Source organism: Peromyscus maniculatus, chromosome 4, assembly GCF_049852395.1.
Source record: "Peromyscus maniculatus bairdii isolate BWxNUB_F1_BW_parent chromosome 4, HU_Pman_BW_mat_3.1, whole genome shotgun sequence".
Lineage (NCBI taxonomy): Eukaryota > Metazoa > Chordata > Mammalia > Rodentia > Cricetidae > Peromyscus > Peromyscus maniculatus.
In genome coordinates, this window is record NC_134855.1 from 22,809,717 (window position 1) to 22,826,519 (window position 16,803).

At 37.9% G+C, this 16,803-nt stretch overlaps 1 protein-coding gene across 2 annotated transcripts in view; it reads left to right on the plus strand.

The window, feature by feature from the left end:
• The window catches only part of Arhgap15 (Rho GTPase activating protein 15), a 599,688-nt gene that overhangs the window by 359,639 nt on the left and 223,246 nt on the right, over nt 1–16,803 (plus strand). For both annotated transcript variants that reach the window (XM_006974294.3, XM_076569381.1), the window contains one exon: nt 14,621–14,719. In XM_006974294.3, coding sequence (XP_006974356.1) covers nt 14,621–14,719 — 99 coding nt within the window. The remainder of the gene's footprint in view (nt 1–14,620; nt 14,720–16,803) is intronic.

Consider the following 16,803-nt stretch of genomic DNA (forward strand, 5'->3'; position numbering starts at 1 on the left):
AGAATGGGAATCCCTAAGCACAGATTACACACACCCCTAGTGTTCCACAGAACCATATGACTCTCAGGCTCTTAATATGGTTTATTATAAAATCCTTTACCTGCCTCAAAGCACTTCTCATCAAAGCCACTTCTAAGCTGAAGCTGAGGACGAAAGAATGCCTTTAACAGAATCCTGAAATAGCTTTTAACCCGAGGCTGAGAGAGAAAGTGCTTTTAACCTAAAGTGCTTTCCTCTTAGGTACTTCAGCACATACCTAGCGCTCAGCATTAGTGGCTTGAAGAACACCCTTAAGAACCAAATGAAAGAGACTCCATTATAGATATTCAAACCTGTTATATTAATACATTACAAGCAATATTTGAAATCATTAAGCAGTTTTACTCCTACTGAATATGAGTCTTTTCTTATTGAACTCTGCATTCATGCAAATAAATTGAAGTCTTTACCACTTGGGATTCTAACAAATCTATGCTGATATTAGAGAAAATACAGTCTTCATTACCTAGATTTTGCTTAATTCTGGAGTTAAAATTTCTGTGCTTCCTCTACCCAAAAAGAATCTTTCAATTCTTAATTACTGAATGGTGTTTTCATCTTTAGTCTCTATTAGTTGGCTTTAAAAGACAAATTAAATCATTTAGGATTAGTTCACTTAATTACCCTAAATTTTATGCATGAGATTCTTGCCTCATACTTGCAAGTCAAACAAAAAATAAAAATATTTTTTTCATAGTAGTGTCTATCCCACTGTAAAGTAGGCCTTCTTTAGTTAAAGAATATCATACTTAATGATAGTTTCACCTTTAGATGAGTTAGTCTAAGTTTTGTGATTGAGTAAGTGAATTTCATGAACAGTTTTCTATTGAAAATGTACAGAGTTTGTAAATAAATATTAAGAAGCTAGCAAAATTTGACATACTTGAATTTTATAAAGAACAATGTTCTTTCTTTTGTTGACCCTCCCTATACTTCTAATGAAGTAATGCCAGGCAAATAAAACTCACAAAACATTGTCAACTCCCTCTGCTAGTAAACACTACTGTTCAACAAATACCTGTCCATATTAGTCATTTAAAACTCAAGAACTAAACTAAGATTTATTTCCTCCAAGGTCAACTGATCATGTCACTGTCTTTAGATTTAAATCACTTATTTTTTATAAAATATCCTCTTACTCAATTTTATCTTACATACATTAATGTATTGATTTGGTGACTGATGGCACCCAATGCATAAGTATAATCATGTAATGCATACATACAAAAATATGATGAAGAGGCTGCAGTTATCTTGTCCTACTATGCAAAGTCCCTTTTACCTATAATGTTATGTTTTCACTTAACTTAATAAACTCTGATTCTCTTTTACACTTTTAGCTGAAAGTCTCCAATACCATGAAACTATCCTTATCTTCCTCCTTCCCATTAGTTCCCAATTGTGTCCCCAGAACTATTATGTCATGTTCTAATATCCTCTATTTAGATTATGAGCTATGAATTTAGACACCATCTTATTCATCTCTGTTCCTCATGGGAAGTTATTGCCTGGAATGAGACTAAGAAACTATGAGGCTAGATATGGATTTATGGGCTTAGAGTCATGGTTTGTTTACAAGTTCCTATTTCTTTATGATCAAACTTGGGTCTGTGAACACCTCTTTGGTGGCCTCGCTGTTCTCCTCATCCTTGTTTCTTGGCTTTCTTTTCTCTATTCTTATTCTCCAACTATTGGACACTGTTCAAACATTCTGGGGCTGAAATATTACATCCTTGTGACTTCTAATTCCATCTATAGGTTGATATTCTCCAAACTTAAAACGTCAGCCTCACACTCCAGACTTGCATATTGAAATGTCTATTTGACATCTTCTTGGGTGCTTGGTAGACATCTCAAATTTATCCGGAGCAACCCTTGATTCCCTGGCTCCCACGTGTTCTCTATTTCAGGAAATACCACAGCCATGTGCCAGCTGGAGTCACCCTCCACTCTAACTTTGTCTCTTTCACTTCCATCAGCAAATCCTGCCTAAAAATATATTCTAAATTAAACCACTTTTAGTCACTTCCGTTATTACCATTCTTATCCAAGTACCATCTTCTCTCTTGGGAATATTTCACCAGCCCCTTGCTTGGCCTCTCTGCTTTTCTGCCTGACCCTCTTAAATTTAGTCACTACACAGCAATTGCTCCAGAGGATCATTTAGAGATGTAAATCACACCATGTCACCCCTCCCCCCCCAAGCAATCTCCAATTCCTTAGCATAAAACCCTATTTAAAGTTATGTTTAGTGTCCTCCTATGACCTGTTTGTTTCTACCTGCTTTGGCCTCCAGGCCCCCTTTTCAATTTCACCCACACTGCCCTGCTTTCTGGTCACCCTACTCCAGCCACGCAACCCTCTAAGCCCACAGCTTTCTTCAGCAGTTTGTGTGCTTTCTGTTTCTCTGTGTGTTTATGTTACTCAAGCCTCTCAAATGGTGTTGCCTTGAAGATGTCTTCCCTGGCTATACCATCAGCTCTGTCTTGTTTATCTATTTCTGACTTCATGTTATGTATTAATGTGTCTGTGTTTCTCTTTCTCCACTTATGTGCATAAGCTGTGGAATGATGGAGCCTTTTCACTATTCCAACCCAAGAGACTTTGAAAAAAGAATATCTTGAATGGATATGTTGAGTGGATGAAATAATACATTGTATGGAAAAAAAATGTTTCTCATGAAAGTGCATCATTTCCCTCTGTTGTTGTGCTTTGTGGTGTGTGCATGGAGGGAGAACTATTTTGTGCAAGCAGAAGGAAAAAGTGTAAGACAAAGTTGCTGTCTAAATAAAACAAACACAGAATCCCATGCTTACTGTGCCATTGGGTTGGAGGGTTAAAGATACAAATTTCCTCCTGGCTGCTGACTCTCTCTTGGAAGGGCTCATTTCACCAATCAGAGAAAAGCACAGTTGGGTTCTAGTTCTGTGCAAGTTTAAATAAACAGGGAGATCATACAAGTGCACCCACCATGGATCTGTGCGAAGTAGACACTGCTAGAAGCCTAAAAGGGGAAGAAGACAAGCATGGATAGTACAGGGAAGAACACTGCAGTTCCATCTGGGGGACAACTAGCTTTCTCTGAAACTCACCCTTGCTCTGCTCTCATCAATGCTACTGTCACTCCAGCCAGCTGTCCATCCTCAAATGTAATCTCTCAGCCTCTACACCAGACTGGAGATCTCTAAATTGTGTAGTCAAATATCCAGGTCAATCTTCCCATGGGGAATGTTGTTATTCTTTACCATACACTATAGAACTCTTAGGTTTAGTGAAAAAAACATCAATGAACAAGTGGGAGCAAGTGGCATATGTAACCTTGGGAAATGCCTACTTATTTACAATCTAAAATACTTAAAACTTGAAAGCATTCATTTTTTCCTTATATTTGCCTCTTATGTCAAAAAGTAGAAAAGCAATAAAAGATTTACTGTATGTTACAGATTCAGTAGAAAATCAGCCCAGTGTTTTACATTGATAAACCAAAAGGTGGTAGCTTACACTTTTAATCAAAGCCATGGAGATTCACTAGAAACTTGAGCATTTTCTGAAGCATTGAGGAGTTATAGGATAGTACAACCATCTTTCAGCACTAGACAGACGTCTGTGTTCTACACAGACATAAACTCCACTCAAGCATTCACTCAAATCTCCCACCTCTTCATGCAGTCTCAGTAAAGTTCGGAGACAGTTCTGAGTGCTGTGTTAACATTTCATATTGTGTTTGAAGAGAAGGACATGAGACAGTTGTAAGAATTGAGCTGAAAGACAGATTGCAAAATGAACAATGACTTCCTAAACATGAGCTTAGCAATGATGTCACCAATAAACATGCCAAAGGGCCCTGGGTAAAATCCACAAGAGCCTCACCAGTACATGAAGAACTATAGGCAACTAAGTAGTTCTGAGAATGGGAGGAATAATGTTCTCCAGGGAAGAGCACACCAATCAGTTATTCAGTACCAAATGGTCAGCCCTAAAAACATGCATACAAGGAATATTATACAGACTTAGTAGGCTATATTTAGAAAGATATAGGTATATGTACAAACATCTATGCATGTAATAACAATTTAAAAGGAGGCCATGAATTTAAAAAAATAGCAAGGAGAGGTACATGGGAAGGTTTGGAGGGAGAAAAAGAAAGGAAGTAATGTGATAATTATACTATGATCTCAAAATGAAGAAAATTAAAATAAAAATTCATTTAAACTACTGAAATTACATGATAAGAATATTATTTGCAACGCCCACTATCCCCTACATCTCCCTTATAACAGTATATTGAAAATTATCTGCCTGTATGTGGCATTTTGGTGGGAGAAAAATTCAGAGTAAATGTGACCTATGAAAGCAAAGAGGGCTGCATGTTTTATTTCCTTGTACATATTTTATTGCATGATCTCAGTCACTGAAGCGTCCTTTACTGAAACTAATGTAATTAATTATTTGAAGTCCCTGTACTCAGCCTAGTGTTGGTGCTGGTGTATAAACATGGTACTTCTCTAGCTTCATGTTTCATAATCTCTTGAGCATTTTGGTCTCAAAGCATCTCCAAGTCTAGTCCCTAGACTATATTCTTTCTGTTCCATCTCTACTCCTCAACCTTTTAGATAACATCCATCTTCTTAATATAAACCATAGTGCTGTGTGTTTCTCAATCGCTGCCAGCTGATCACCTCTATAAATACACCTCATTTCCAGGGTCATCATCTTCTTTGCTTCCGAGCTGAGCAGTCTGGCTTTCTGTCTCCCTCTCTATTCCTCACTGTGTGTCATCCTCTGCTATGGTGGCTTGCCCTCCTGAAAACAGAACATCATTTTGAAAATGTGTGGAGACTGTCTTCTAGGTAAATAATGGTAACACTGTCACATTATTTGAACATTTAACTGCATGTATTGAGTAGTTCTCCTCATAGTTTTGATTCATTTGGAATCTAACTGACAAAGATCCCATTACTGAGTGTTCTTTCTTTAATTTTTCAAAAAAAATATAGCAGTAAGGAGAAAGAATGAAGCTAATTTGTAGTCTGGGAGACTTAACCTGGTTATGCTGATGAACTAACTAAATCGGTCAAAAGTTTGAGAGGTGAAAGATTAAAATCCACCATTCTCTAGTTAAACTCTAATTCATTATATAAACAACATGATTTATAAGTGCAGTCATGTGGAAGGTCTATTTATTTTTCTCACCAAAAGATGTTTTCAATGAAAAAATCACAGAAAATGGATTTTCTCCAAACAATGTGTTGCCTGACACCCTTGGTATAAATGCTGCAGCAGTAGGGTGGAGATAGAATGATCACACTTGCCAAGGCCAGAGACGTTTGCAGAGGATTCCAAAAATATTGACACCTCAGGCAAGAGGCCCTTTCTAAATACAAAACAAAAATTGTTAAGACAGGAAGAAAAGATTAGCAGTGAGCCCACAGATGGGAATGTAGGTGGGGAGTTAGGAACTTGGGGTTCTGGGAAGCCTCCCATTTTTAAATATCCTTAAGGAGAAGGAAGGCAGAAATAATTTTTAATGGTGTGCCAGACAACGACCACAGAGGTTAGAGGCAAAGCTGGTCATGTAAGCTTGCCTGCCGAGAAAACAAAATTTCTTCTCTTTCCCTTGCCCTTGTCTACACTATTTTAAGACAGAAAGCCAGATGCTTTCCAGTAACATAAAGGTCCTCCTTGGTATGTCACTCTGCACTTGATCATATCTGAGGATGGGAGGCAATTCTAAATCCATCCTGAAATGCAATAATTTCATTTTAAGTCAGTCTCTACGATATCCTTTCTTTGATAAGATTTCTCACTTTGCAAAGTTGTTTCATTAACCCTCTGAGATGAGTATTCAGTATTTATGTTGAAGGCTAATGTCCTGCTGAAGATTTTTTCAGTTGTAATTCATAAAAACTTGTATAACCTACATAGGTAAGAATGAAATTTTTCTGATTACTTAACTGACCATTTCAGGGATATGGATTGGGGGGGGGGGGCAGATGTGTGTGACTGGACCCAGGAGCACAAAATGTTGTATACTTTCAGATTCCACATTCAAGGCTTTTCTTCACTTTTGCTCTAATTCCCCTGTGTGTCTTCACAGAAAGAATTGATGTATACAAGATACTTCCTGACCAGTACCCTCTGTAAGAGTGGATCCTGACCTGTTTTGTCGATCTTGGCCCTTGATATTGTAATTGTACCTTCTTACTTGCAGTCCCATGGGAAGTGCTATGTCCATGCAATAGACACATTTATAATAGTAACACACAGAAAACATCTTGAAGGAATGTCATCAAGAAAGGGTAGGATGGAATCTATGGAATTTAGGAGTTGAGAAGTCTGAGTGCCATGGAATGGACGTAGTTGCTGGGGCGGGCTTTTGCAATGAGCTAGTTGAATCTGTTCCATTCACCAATTTCTGCAAAGTAGAGTTGCTCTGTTCACCCATTCCTCTCATACAACCAGCTCAGAAGAGGCTGGGTAGTTCGCAATGTCTAAATTTAGGCGGCCTCACAGTTCAAATCTGTAGGAACTGCTGTCTTCGATCTCTCTGCACCTGGATTTGAAATTTCCTGAAGGAGGCCCCAGTTTGATCCCTAAGACAGCCTTGGACCTTGTTGGATCATGTAGGAGCTGCAATCCTTTACTCCAGAGCCACCATATTCTTCAGTAAAGACAGTAAATCTTAAGGGAGGATTGAAGCAATATGAAAAATATTACCTTTGCTAATAACTAATGAACTCAAATGCTTCAGTGAAATTTACAATATTTAGGTTTGGGGCAGTTGTTTTCTTTTACTTCCTAGGACATTATTGGCAATGGTAGAAAGATAGATTTTCTATGGGATACCCATTTTCCTGGGTCTCTCAGTGAGTAGCAATAGAACACATCTTCCACTCCCACAAGACTGCCAAGATAGTTAGTAGTATATCTCCTCACCCACTCAGCAATCAAAAATACCCTGTAGTTGATTTTTCTCCTATCTACCTCAAGCCAGACACCACGTCCTATATCTTCGTCCTATATCCTTGTCTAGTTAATTCATCTTTTCCTCATCTTTTTTAGAAAACTTGTTCACAACCATATGATTTTCGATGTTATTTTTCTCCTAAGACCACTCTCTTTACAATCACCCATGTCATAGGAGTTGTCAAAATCCAAAGATAACTTGTCATATCCATCTCCATCACCATCCTGCTGCATCTGAAACCCTTAACTTCACTTTCAGGTTCCTATATCTATTCTCCAACCTCTCATGCTCTCCCCACTGAAAAATGGAAAGCCAGAGGTTATCATTGTCTGATGGACTTAGTTACAGCCTCTATCTGCTTCCCATGAAGACTGGGTCATGAGTCTCATCCCTTCTGGTTCATCTCATCTTTTGCTGCTCAAAGCCTAATTCTTTGTGACCACGAACAACAATTCAGTATCTTTGATTCCATTTTCTTTGCTGTAAAATTAGTACACAATAGTGTCTACCATCCACACAACAAGGATTGATCAGTGGGTTAAATATGTAGAATATACAAATGGACCCCAAGTTGTAATAGTTCACCATACATTTTCAGCTTTACAATAGAGAAAAGCAATTTATAGTCAGTGGAAACTACTCAAATCAAAGGCTTTGATATGTTCCTGGTTTGGGTAATTCAACAGTCTCTTACAATGCTCAGCCACAACTTCAAGTCATGGTGCCCAGGCAGCACACAAGCATTGAAGCAAATGGCACTCCACAAAGAACTGTGTTGGCAAGCATTGTACTTTAGGAGTTCATGAAACACACTCTTTAACATGAGATTTTTTTAATTTTTAATAGATTTTTTAAAAAAATTTCATATATGAGCATTGCTACTACATCACCCATTCTTCCCTCTTCCTACCCAACCCCACCAAGTTCATGATCTCTTTTAAATTGTTATTATTACTTGTGGTGGTTTGAATGAGGATGCCTCCCATTGGCTCACTTGATGATGGCATTGTTTAGGGAACTTTAGGGAGATGGAGACTTGCTGGAGTAAGTGTGTCACTGGACATGGCCTTTGGGAGATTATATTCTCTTGCCATTTCCAGGTGCTGTCTCAGCTTTATTCTTGAGATTCAAGATGTGAGCTCCCAGCTTCCTGCTTCCAGCCACTATGCCTTACTCTATGTCTTATTGCTTGCCTGTGATTTGCTACCAAGCTGTCCGTGCCATCGTGGACTTGAACCCTCTGGAACTTAAGCCCAAATAAAATTCTTTCTTCTATAAATTGCCTTGTTCATGGTGTTTTATCATAGCAATAGAAAAGTAATTAATTAAGAAGTATATACATATAGTTGTAGTAAATATACATATAAATATATGTATATATGCTTAACTGACTGAGTATGGTTAGTTTTGTTCATGTGTCCACATGACAAGGGCTCACCACCTGGGATAGAAAGCCTAACATAAGAGATTTTCAACTTAGAATGTATTTGTCGGACTGTCATACAACATCTGTATGAACCAGGCCGGGCTTAGTGTAAGTACATAGTAAATAACCATAAGTGTTTACTATGACAGCATAAATTACATTTTGTTGTAACTACTGTGAATGTCTTGTAGGAAGTATACATTAAGCTATAGACAGTCCCAGCCTGGCTTCTATCTGGCATGTAATATATAGTTACTGAATGAATGAATGAATGAATGAATGAATGAATAATTAAATTTGCATTCTCTACACTACTCAGCATATGCTAGGTGTTCAATGATATTTACTGAATTAAGTTGAGTAGAACTGGAAACACAGAATAAGAAATGTCATAATATTTTGTAAGGCATAACAAATATAAATGTTAAGGTACAAACAACTTAATTTGGGGCCTCTCCATTTACTGAACTAAAACTAGACATGCACTTCCTTATTTGTGGCAAATTTCATGGATTTTGTTTTTGATGTTCTTGTTTTTGTCATTTTCTCCCCAGTCTGTTTTCATGTTCTGCCACCGTTTTCCCTTTACATCCGATAGCCCAGGTTAAACCACATTTTACCATACACCTGACCTCCAGTTGAAGTTGAATCAGTGAGATACTGCTGAATAACAAACAAAAATTTGCAGCATACAATATAATGGTTCTGTAATGGGGGTGTGATATATGTGACTTAGAACAGGCCTGGCTTGATAGGAGTGCTTTAATATACAGTCTGCTTGGACTTCTAAACATTGGCTTCAGTTCTGGCCATACATGTTTATCCTGAGGCCAGGAGGACAGGACGGTAGCTTTCTAGAGAAGATGTCCTGTGAGCAACAACACAGAAGTGACAAGGTGGATAGAAGCCTCCAGTGTTCTCTCAGACCTTGGTCTGGAACTCATCTGATACATTGCTGTTCACACCCCACCATGTAAAGCCAACGGCAGGTCAAGCCCAGTATCAAAAGACATGGAAAGAAATAAATGCTGTTGACACTAATGAATAGAACCTTATAGTTACATGGTAGGGGGTATAAATCCACACCCTAACTTCAAAACCATGAAAACTATGAACAAAAAGAAATGTACACCCTTATCCTGACTTGGTATTCACAATATACTTCCTAGAATATGCATTGCCTATTTAACTAAGACTCTTGTGTCTAATCAACCACCCTTCTCTGTGCCCCCATCCTCTTTACAAACCACCAAACAGACTTTCTCGTGCAGATCTATGGCTATAATACACACTTAAATCAAAAAGCCCAGAAGTTACTCCATATTGGTTAGGATACTTTTGGCTGAAGTAATAGAAGTTCTGTCTAAAACAATTGCATGCAATAAATCTAGAGAAGTGTTTCACAGTTGGTATATAACCTGTTCCATTGTTTTCTTTTTAAAGCAAGTTAGCCTTTGTTCTCAAGTTTGTCTCATAGTGACAGAAATGCTCCAGTTGCTCCAGTTGTCCAAGGATTGTCACAAGGTGGTGTTCCAAGTGGAAATAAGGAAAAGAAAGTGTCTCCTTCTCTACAATCTTTTCACAGGGGAAGAAAGCAAAATCACTTTTCTGTAACTTGTCCAGACCATCCCATCATGCAGAGGTGCAGGAATGTAGACTTCAATGGACATCATTCTTGGGTTATGTCTTATGAATTCTATTACATTTATGTTGATTTGTTTTGTATTCACATGAATACGTACTAGTGTAGGTGTCTGCATGCCATTTCTATTGTGTAGAGGTCAGAGGACAATTTTCAAGAGCAGTTGTCTTCTTCTACCACATGGATCAGAGGGACTTTACTTAGGTCAATTGGCAGCAAGTACCATTACCTGTTGAACCATTTGGCCAGCCTGAGTGAATTCTAAGAACAAGAAAGGAACTTTCAAAGGAAAGACTTATTTACAGGAGATTACTATTATTTGTCAAATAACTGAACCTAGTTGACAAAATATAAGGCACTTCATAATACAATCTTCATCTCCTTTTTAAGCATAATTCATCAAGATTTCAATAAGCCATGATTTTTTTTCCCAAGTGAGGCACTCTGGTCATACTGTCTTTCTCCCAAGTGTTGGCACTTTGTGTCCTCCATCTCTCCAAATGCCCTTGTGTTCCTCTGTTGGCTTTCTACTCAAGTCCTGCTTATATCTGAGGATTGCCTCTTCTCTGGGAAGTTGTCCATGGGTAAGGCTGGTCTTCCCCTTTCCTATATACTCCCACAATACACCTTTACACAGCATACTTCATGATCACTTATTCTCCTTTTCATGTGTGTCAGTATCTTACACAAGATGCATTTAGAGGATGAAGAGTGTGTGGCATCATAATAATCATGTGGGAGAGTCTCAGATTATTGTACTATAGGATAGATGATCATGATTGTCTTTCCCAGATAACTGAGTGGATTAAAAGGAAACAAAACAAAGCTCTATTGGAAATTTAACATAGTTGAGCATGTGTCCTTGTAGTATGACTGACCATCCCTTGGGTATATGCCCAAGAGTTGTATAGCTTGGTCTTGAGGGAAGATGATTCCCAATTTTCTAAGAAAGTGCCATATTGATTTCCAAAGTGGCTGTACAAGTTTGCATTGCCACCAAGAGTGGAGGAGTGTTCCCCTTGCTCCACATCTTCTCCAACATAAGCTGTCTTCAGTGTTTTTGATCTTAACCATTCTGACGGGTGTAAGATGGTATCTCATAGTTGTTTTGATTTGCATTTCCCTGATGACTAAGGATGTTGAACAATTCCTTAAATGTCTTTCAGCCATTTGAGTTTCTTCTGTTGCGAATTCTCTGTTTAGCTCTATAGCCCATTTTTTAATTGGACTCTTGGGTATTTTGATGTCAAATTTCTTAAGTTCTTTATATGTTCTGGATATCAGCCCTCTGTCAGATGTGGGTTTGGTGAAGATATTTTCCCATTCTGTATGCTGTTGTTTTTTGTCTTGTTGACCGTGTCCTTTGCCTTACAAAAGCTTCTCAGTTTCAAGAGGTCCCATTTATTAATTGTTTCTCTCAGTGTCTGTGATACTGGTATTATATTTAGGAAGTGATCTCCAGTGCCAATGCATTCAAGACTACTTCTGACTTTATTTACGTTGAGGTCTTTGATCCACTTGGACTTAAGTTTTGTGCACGATGACAGATATGGATCTATTTGCAGTCTTCTACATGTTGACATCCAGTTATGCCAGTACCATTTGTTGAAGATGCCTTCTTTTTTCCATTGTATAGTTTCTCATTTCATGACTATATCTACTTCTTGAATGACTTCCATCCAAAATAATTCTCTTTCTGTTTCTCTCCCTCTCCAGAAGGCATGGAAAGACACACACACACACACACACACACACACACACACACACACACACACTATATATATATATATATATATATATATATATATATATATATATAGGCATCAGTCTTCCCACTCAACGCCTATTATGACACCTGCTGTATCAACCTTACAATATTAGAAGATTCCCAGTATCATTTTACAACTTAAAGTGCCTACTTTGCTGCTGTGCGGATAGAAGAGTCCATCAACATTTGTGCAACAGACTTAAATAATGAAGTCTATTAACAGGTTTACATGTTGTAGTAATGTTTCCTGACTATGACCTCTGGCCATCCTAAAATGTTTGGTCTGAAGTCCTAGGTAATTTTTCATAGATAATATTTATGTCACCCTTTATTATAGGGATGCTCACCGTTTGGAACAAATCTCTGCTACTTCATCAAGTGTTCAAAGCAGATACAATTGTTTGTCATTTCTTTATACTATCGGGGTTTTGAGTTTATCTTCTTCCTGTCTCTTGTATAAACACACATATTTCCACATCATGGTGTGTTATTAATAGTGCATTAACCTTACTCGGTTCCCTCCATGTTGTTGTTACCAGCACACACTAGTACATTTTCCTAAGGAGTAGATGAAAATCCAACTTCTTTGAAATCTCAGTTTCTTCATCATCAAAATACTTTGGCACTTAGCATTCTGTTATGTGCTATTATATATTTTCTCCACATTTCTATATATTTAAATTTTCTACAGTATCTTCACTGACAATTCAAAATATGTTTAGTGAACTTCCATTATGTGTCAAGCATTGTCTGGGTCTTGGAGATCCGTAAATGTGTTATTTTGACCCTTCTGGATTTGAATTCTAAGCAATTTAAACATGCTATACAGTCAACACAGGTCTAACATCTCAAGTGGAGATAAGCCCCATCCCCAGATAAAGAAGAGATATTGGTATAGAAAATGGAGTTGAGGTGGCTGGAAAAGACTACAGTTGATACAGAAGATAACACTTGATCAAAAACTAGAGCATCAGAGTTCCACCCAGAGGGGATAATGAGAACACAACCCCAGGGACAAAGTATTTGTAAGGGATTAGAAACAGAGACTCAGACAACAAGGCTGGTTTCCATGGAGATAGAGAGGCCTGAAAGGAAAGCAGTTAGTGGAGGACAAATCAGGTACAGCATGAGAAGTCACAAGGGGGACCAGTCTTCACTCTGATCAAAATGGGACACCCTTGGCCTCAGCATGTACTAGTTTGGTTGTTAGTACTAAATATCATTGCTACTGAAACAAGTTCTTGAAGTGAGTAATGCAATGGTTCCACAATACCAGGAATGGACTTAATGCCACTGAAGTCTATGTACACTTAGTATTAAGGGCCACATTTTATACAATGCACATTTTATGATTATTTTTAAAAGACAGTCTATGAGTGCCTACCGTGGGACTAAGCACCAGCAACTACAAAATAACACAGATGATTCAAACACTCGGGCTGTACTAATGGAAAGATATTCTGTATTAGTCACTTTTTTTTTGCCATGGAAAACAATACCTGGGAATGTCAATTATGGAAAGAAAATGTTCTTTTAGCTTATGGATCCAGTGCAGATTTAAAAAGATCCAGTGCTTTGGGCTGACAATGCATTGTGGCGAGGGAAATGTGTGGCGTGGCCGTGGGGGCACATCACAGAGCCTACTGTTCACTGCATGACAGTAAAGAGGGAAAGAGGGAAATGAGGAACCAGGGAAGAGATGTACCTTCCAAAATCATGCCCCCATGACCTACTTCCTCCAACCAGGCTCCAGTGTCTAGTTGCCACACCTCCCAGTGACTCCATCCAATTATGTATCTGTTAATGAACTCATCAGAGCCCTCCTAATCCAATCATTTTTCAGTAGCACCCCCATCTGGGGAATGGCACTTTCAATTAAAAAAATGAACCTCCAGAAGAAAGTTTAGGTCCAAGGCACAATTCCATTAATCATAAATGCAGAAATGCTGTTGGAGGAATCATCTGTCTTATTATAAATGAGAGGAAAGGGCTGGGGTCCCACACCCCCATTTTCAGCAGCTTTAGTTCAGAGAGATGCCCTTTAAAACAAAGAGGTGTTAAAAATATGAGTCTGAGGAATATTATCCCTTCCACCTTCTTACAGAAACTCACACATGTCATGGCTCTAGCAAAGAGAAACACTTTAAATCACTTAAATACATGTCTTAAACTCTGTTTAACTTGGTTCAATTTGGCGTTGCCGAGTCATTTTGACCACAGGCTCTGTTGCCTACAGCATCTGTTGAACAACTCAGGGAAGCATTGTTGAGAGAGTCTATTTCCATGGAGAGGCCATGCTGACACAGGGAAGCTCTGAGCTCAGACTTGTCGCTAAGGTGATACTTAAATCTGGCAAAAGAGTGAGCATTCAAGGCAGAAGAAACACTAAGAGATTTACTTTACAGTACTTACTTCCCTTGCTACTACCTGCCTCATCAAATACCTCTGCAGAATGAATGCCTTAAATATAATGGCCAAACTGTGTTCTTGGTAACTGCTGATACACTTCTAAAAGATGCAGGATTCCAAACACACTTAGACACTCCTCACCAGTGCCTAATCAATGACCATGTCAGTTTTCTTACACACTGAGATCAGGATTCTATTCCATAAAGGGACACACAGTCTTTATACATCTGCCACAGACACTTTGAAATTAAAGCAAAAATCAATTCCTATGCAAGATGAAGATCTCAGTATTGGCTATGGAAGCGGAATCAAATTAAAGAACAACGCAGACTTGGATTTTAATGAAACTCATCTTTGTTTCGTTTACAGATCAAACTTTTGGCTCTCATCTGCACACAGTGTGTGAACGAGAACATTCCACAGTTCCGTGGTTTGTAAAGCAATGCATTGAAGCTGTTGAAAAAAGAGGTGGGTAACGAAATATGCAACATTGCTGAGTCCTCTGAACAGCCAGGGCTCAAGTTCGCTGCACCACTTGATTTCTCTGGGAAGCCACGCAATTAAAACTTGACTTTTGTTAATCAGTTAAGAGGATCAAGTTTCTTATTAACTTCAGTTTGTTTTTACAATGGGGACATTAGCAATTCTCACTAATGTTCTTTTTTTTTTAATATTTTGTCTGTCTGACATACTGTTGAATCAATTGCAAACTTCTTGTTTCCAAGCCAGTGATAAAACATTCATAAAATATCAGCACTCACAGTGTTAGAACCCTCTAACATTCATGCTGTTGGATGTGCCAGAACAATTTTGGTAAGCCCCCAGCATTACCAGAGTGAAGTAAACAGCGTTTCTACCCACAGATAGTGATACACCATCTTCCACATGGTTCTGTTCCGTACAGATTATAGCTAACTGGGTCTCCCGGAACAATTAGCAGATACACCTCCAGTGTTAAGATGACCTTTGACTCCTCTGTTTCAACATTCTGTTTTTCATCTGAAATTATTTCATCTCACTGAAGAGAACAAAACAAACCCCAATTGACTCATCATTTCTATGCTAGTTTATCTGTGGAGTGTTTTTCCTTCGAACTATGACTTCATTCATTCAAGGTCATTTTTCCTGGAAGACACACACTGTAAATGCAGAATCTTAAAAAAATGTATTAAATAAAAATGTGAAGCTTCATCACCATCTGTTACAAGTTTACAACATACTTTCAGGATCTAGGGGAATATATATCATGTGAAACATAGAGGTGCTTGCAGAGAAAAGCAATGGGTGACCCTCTTTCCATTATTTTCAACACCTATTCTCCTAAAACAATACAACCAAAGGGAAGAAAAAAAAACCTTCAAATCCTCTGCTCAGAAAAGGCCATTTTATTTCTCTCAGTGTTACCTGGCTTTATTATAGAAGCATAATAAAAACGGCATGCAATTTCTAACTCCTAGAAATTCATACTTTAATTATACGGTAAGGACAGCCTTGGGATCCTATTATTCCCATATCAGTAGGGAATGAGAGAATAACAAGACGGGAAGGCTGGGCAGGGACAAAGATAAAGAGAGTGTCTGTGGGAAAAAGCACATTGACACTTCTGGGAGAAGAGTTGAGGGGACAGAGAGCAGGAAACATTTACTGTTCAATAAGCACCTAGAGAAGTGTCTACAAGGAATGAAGCTGATTGGAATTTGGAGAGAAATGTGTTTTTAGTGCATGTTGCAATTTCATTTAATTTATAGGTACCTATCTTAGGAATACATATTATCTAAAAATACTTAAAGCGAAAATGGATCCCTAAGAATATTGTTATTATTTTCAATAGTTAAATTATCATCATTTCCAAGAAATCTTTGTTCACTTTTAAATACTGAGTACATTATTATATCAAAACTCCAAATAGGCCATTGGGGGAAGACATACATAGTAAGATGTATGCACGTGGAAAGAATAGCTTATATCTTCTGATTTGTGAGTCTACCTAAGGCAAAATGAAAAACCCTGCTTGATGTAGCCTTGCAGTGTACAGATACCATAATATTATAGAATAGAAAGTGTCTATAAATAGGAATTGTATCCGTGCATGGCATTTTCGTGGTGATTTTTAATAAAGTAAGATGGTGTTTCTGCTGACAGGAGCAATCATGACAGCATTATATTTTATTGTCCCAATGTTTACTCTCAAAATGAATTTGTAGATCCAGCACTAAACAGCTGCTAATCGCACATATGATTATTAAAATAATTCCCGAGCATTCTAATGAAACTCAAAGACATTTTATAATTCTGCAAAGCAACTAAAAATTCAAAGCACTTTGGCAGTGTTAGCTTAAAGGAACTCCATGGAAATGTTCAATAAAAACTCAAAGGCACAAGATAAATGTCTCACATCATTGCAAGATTTACAAGTGTGTACTTTTGATTATATTTTTCTATGATCATTTTGTTGGATTAATATTCTTACAATTATACACCAATTCTGTTTACTCAAAGTGTTGTTTTTACTAAATTTTGGCAAAATGCACCTCAGGACAGAAATAATTTAT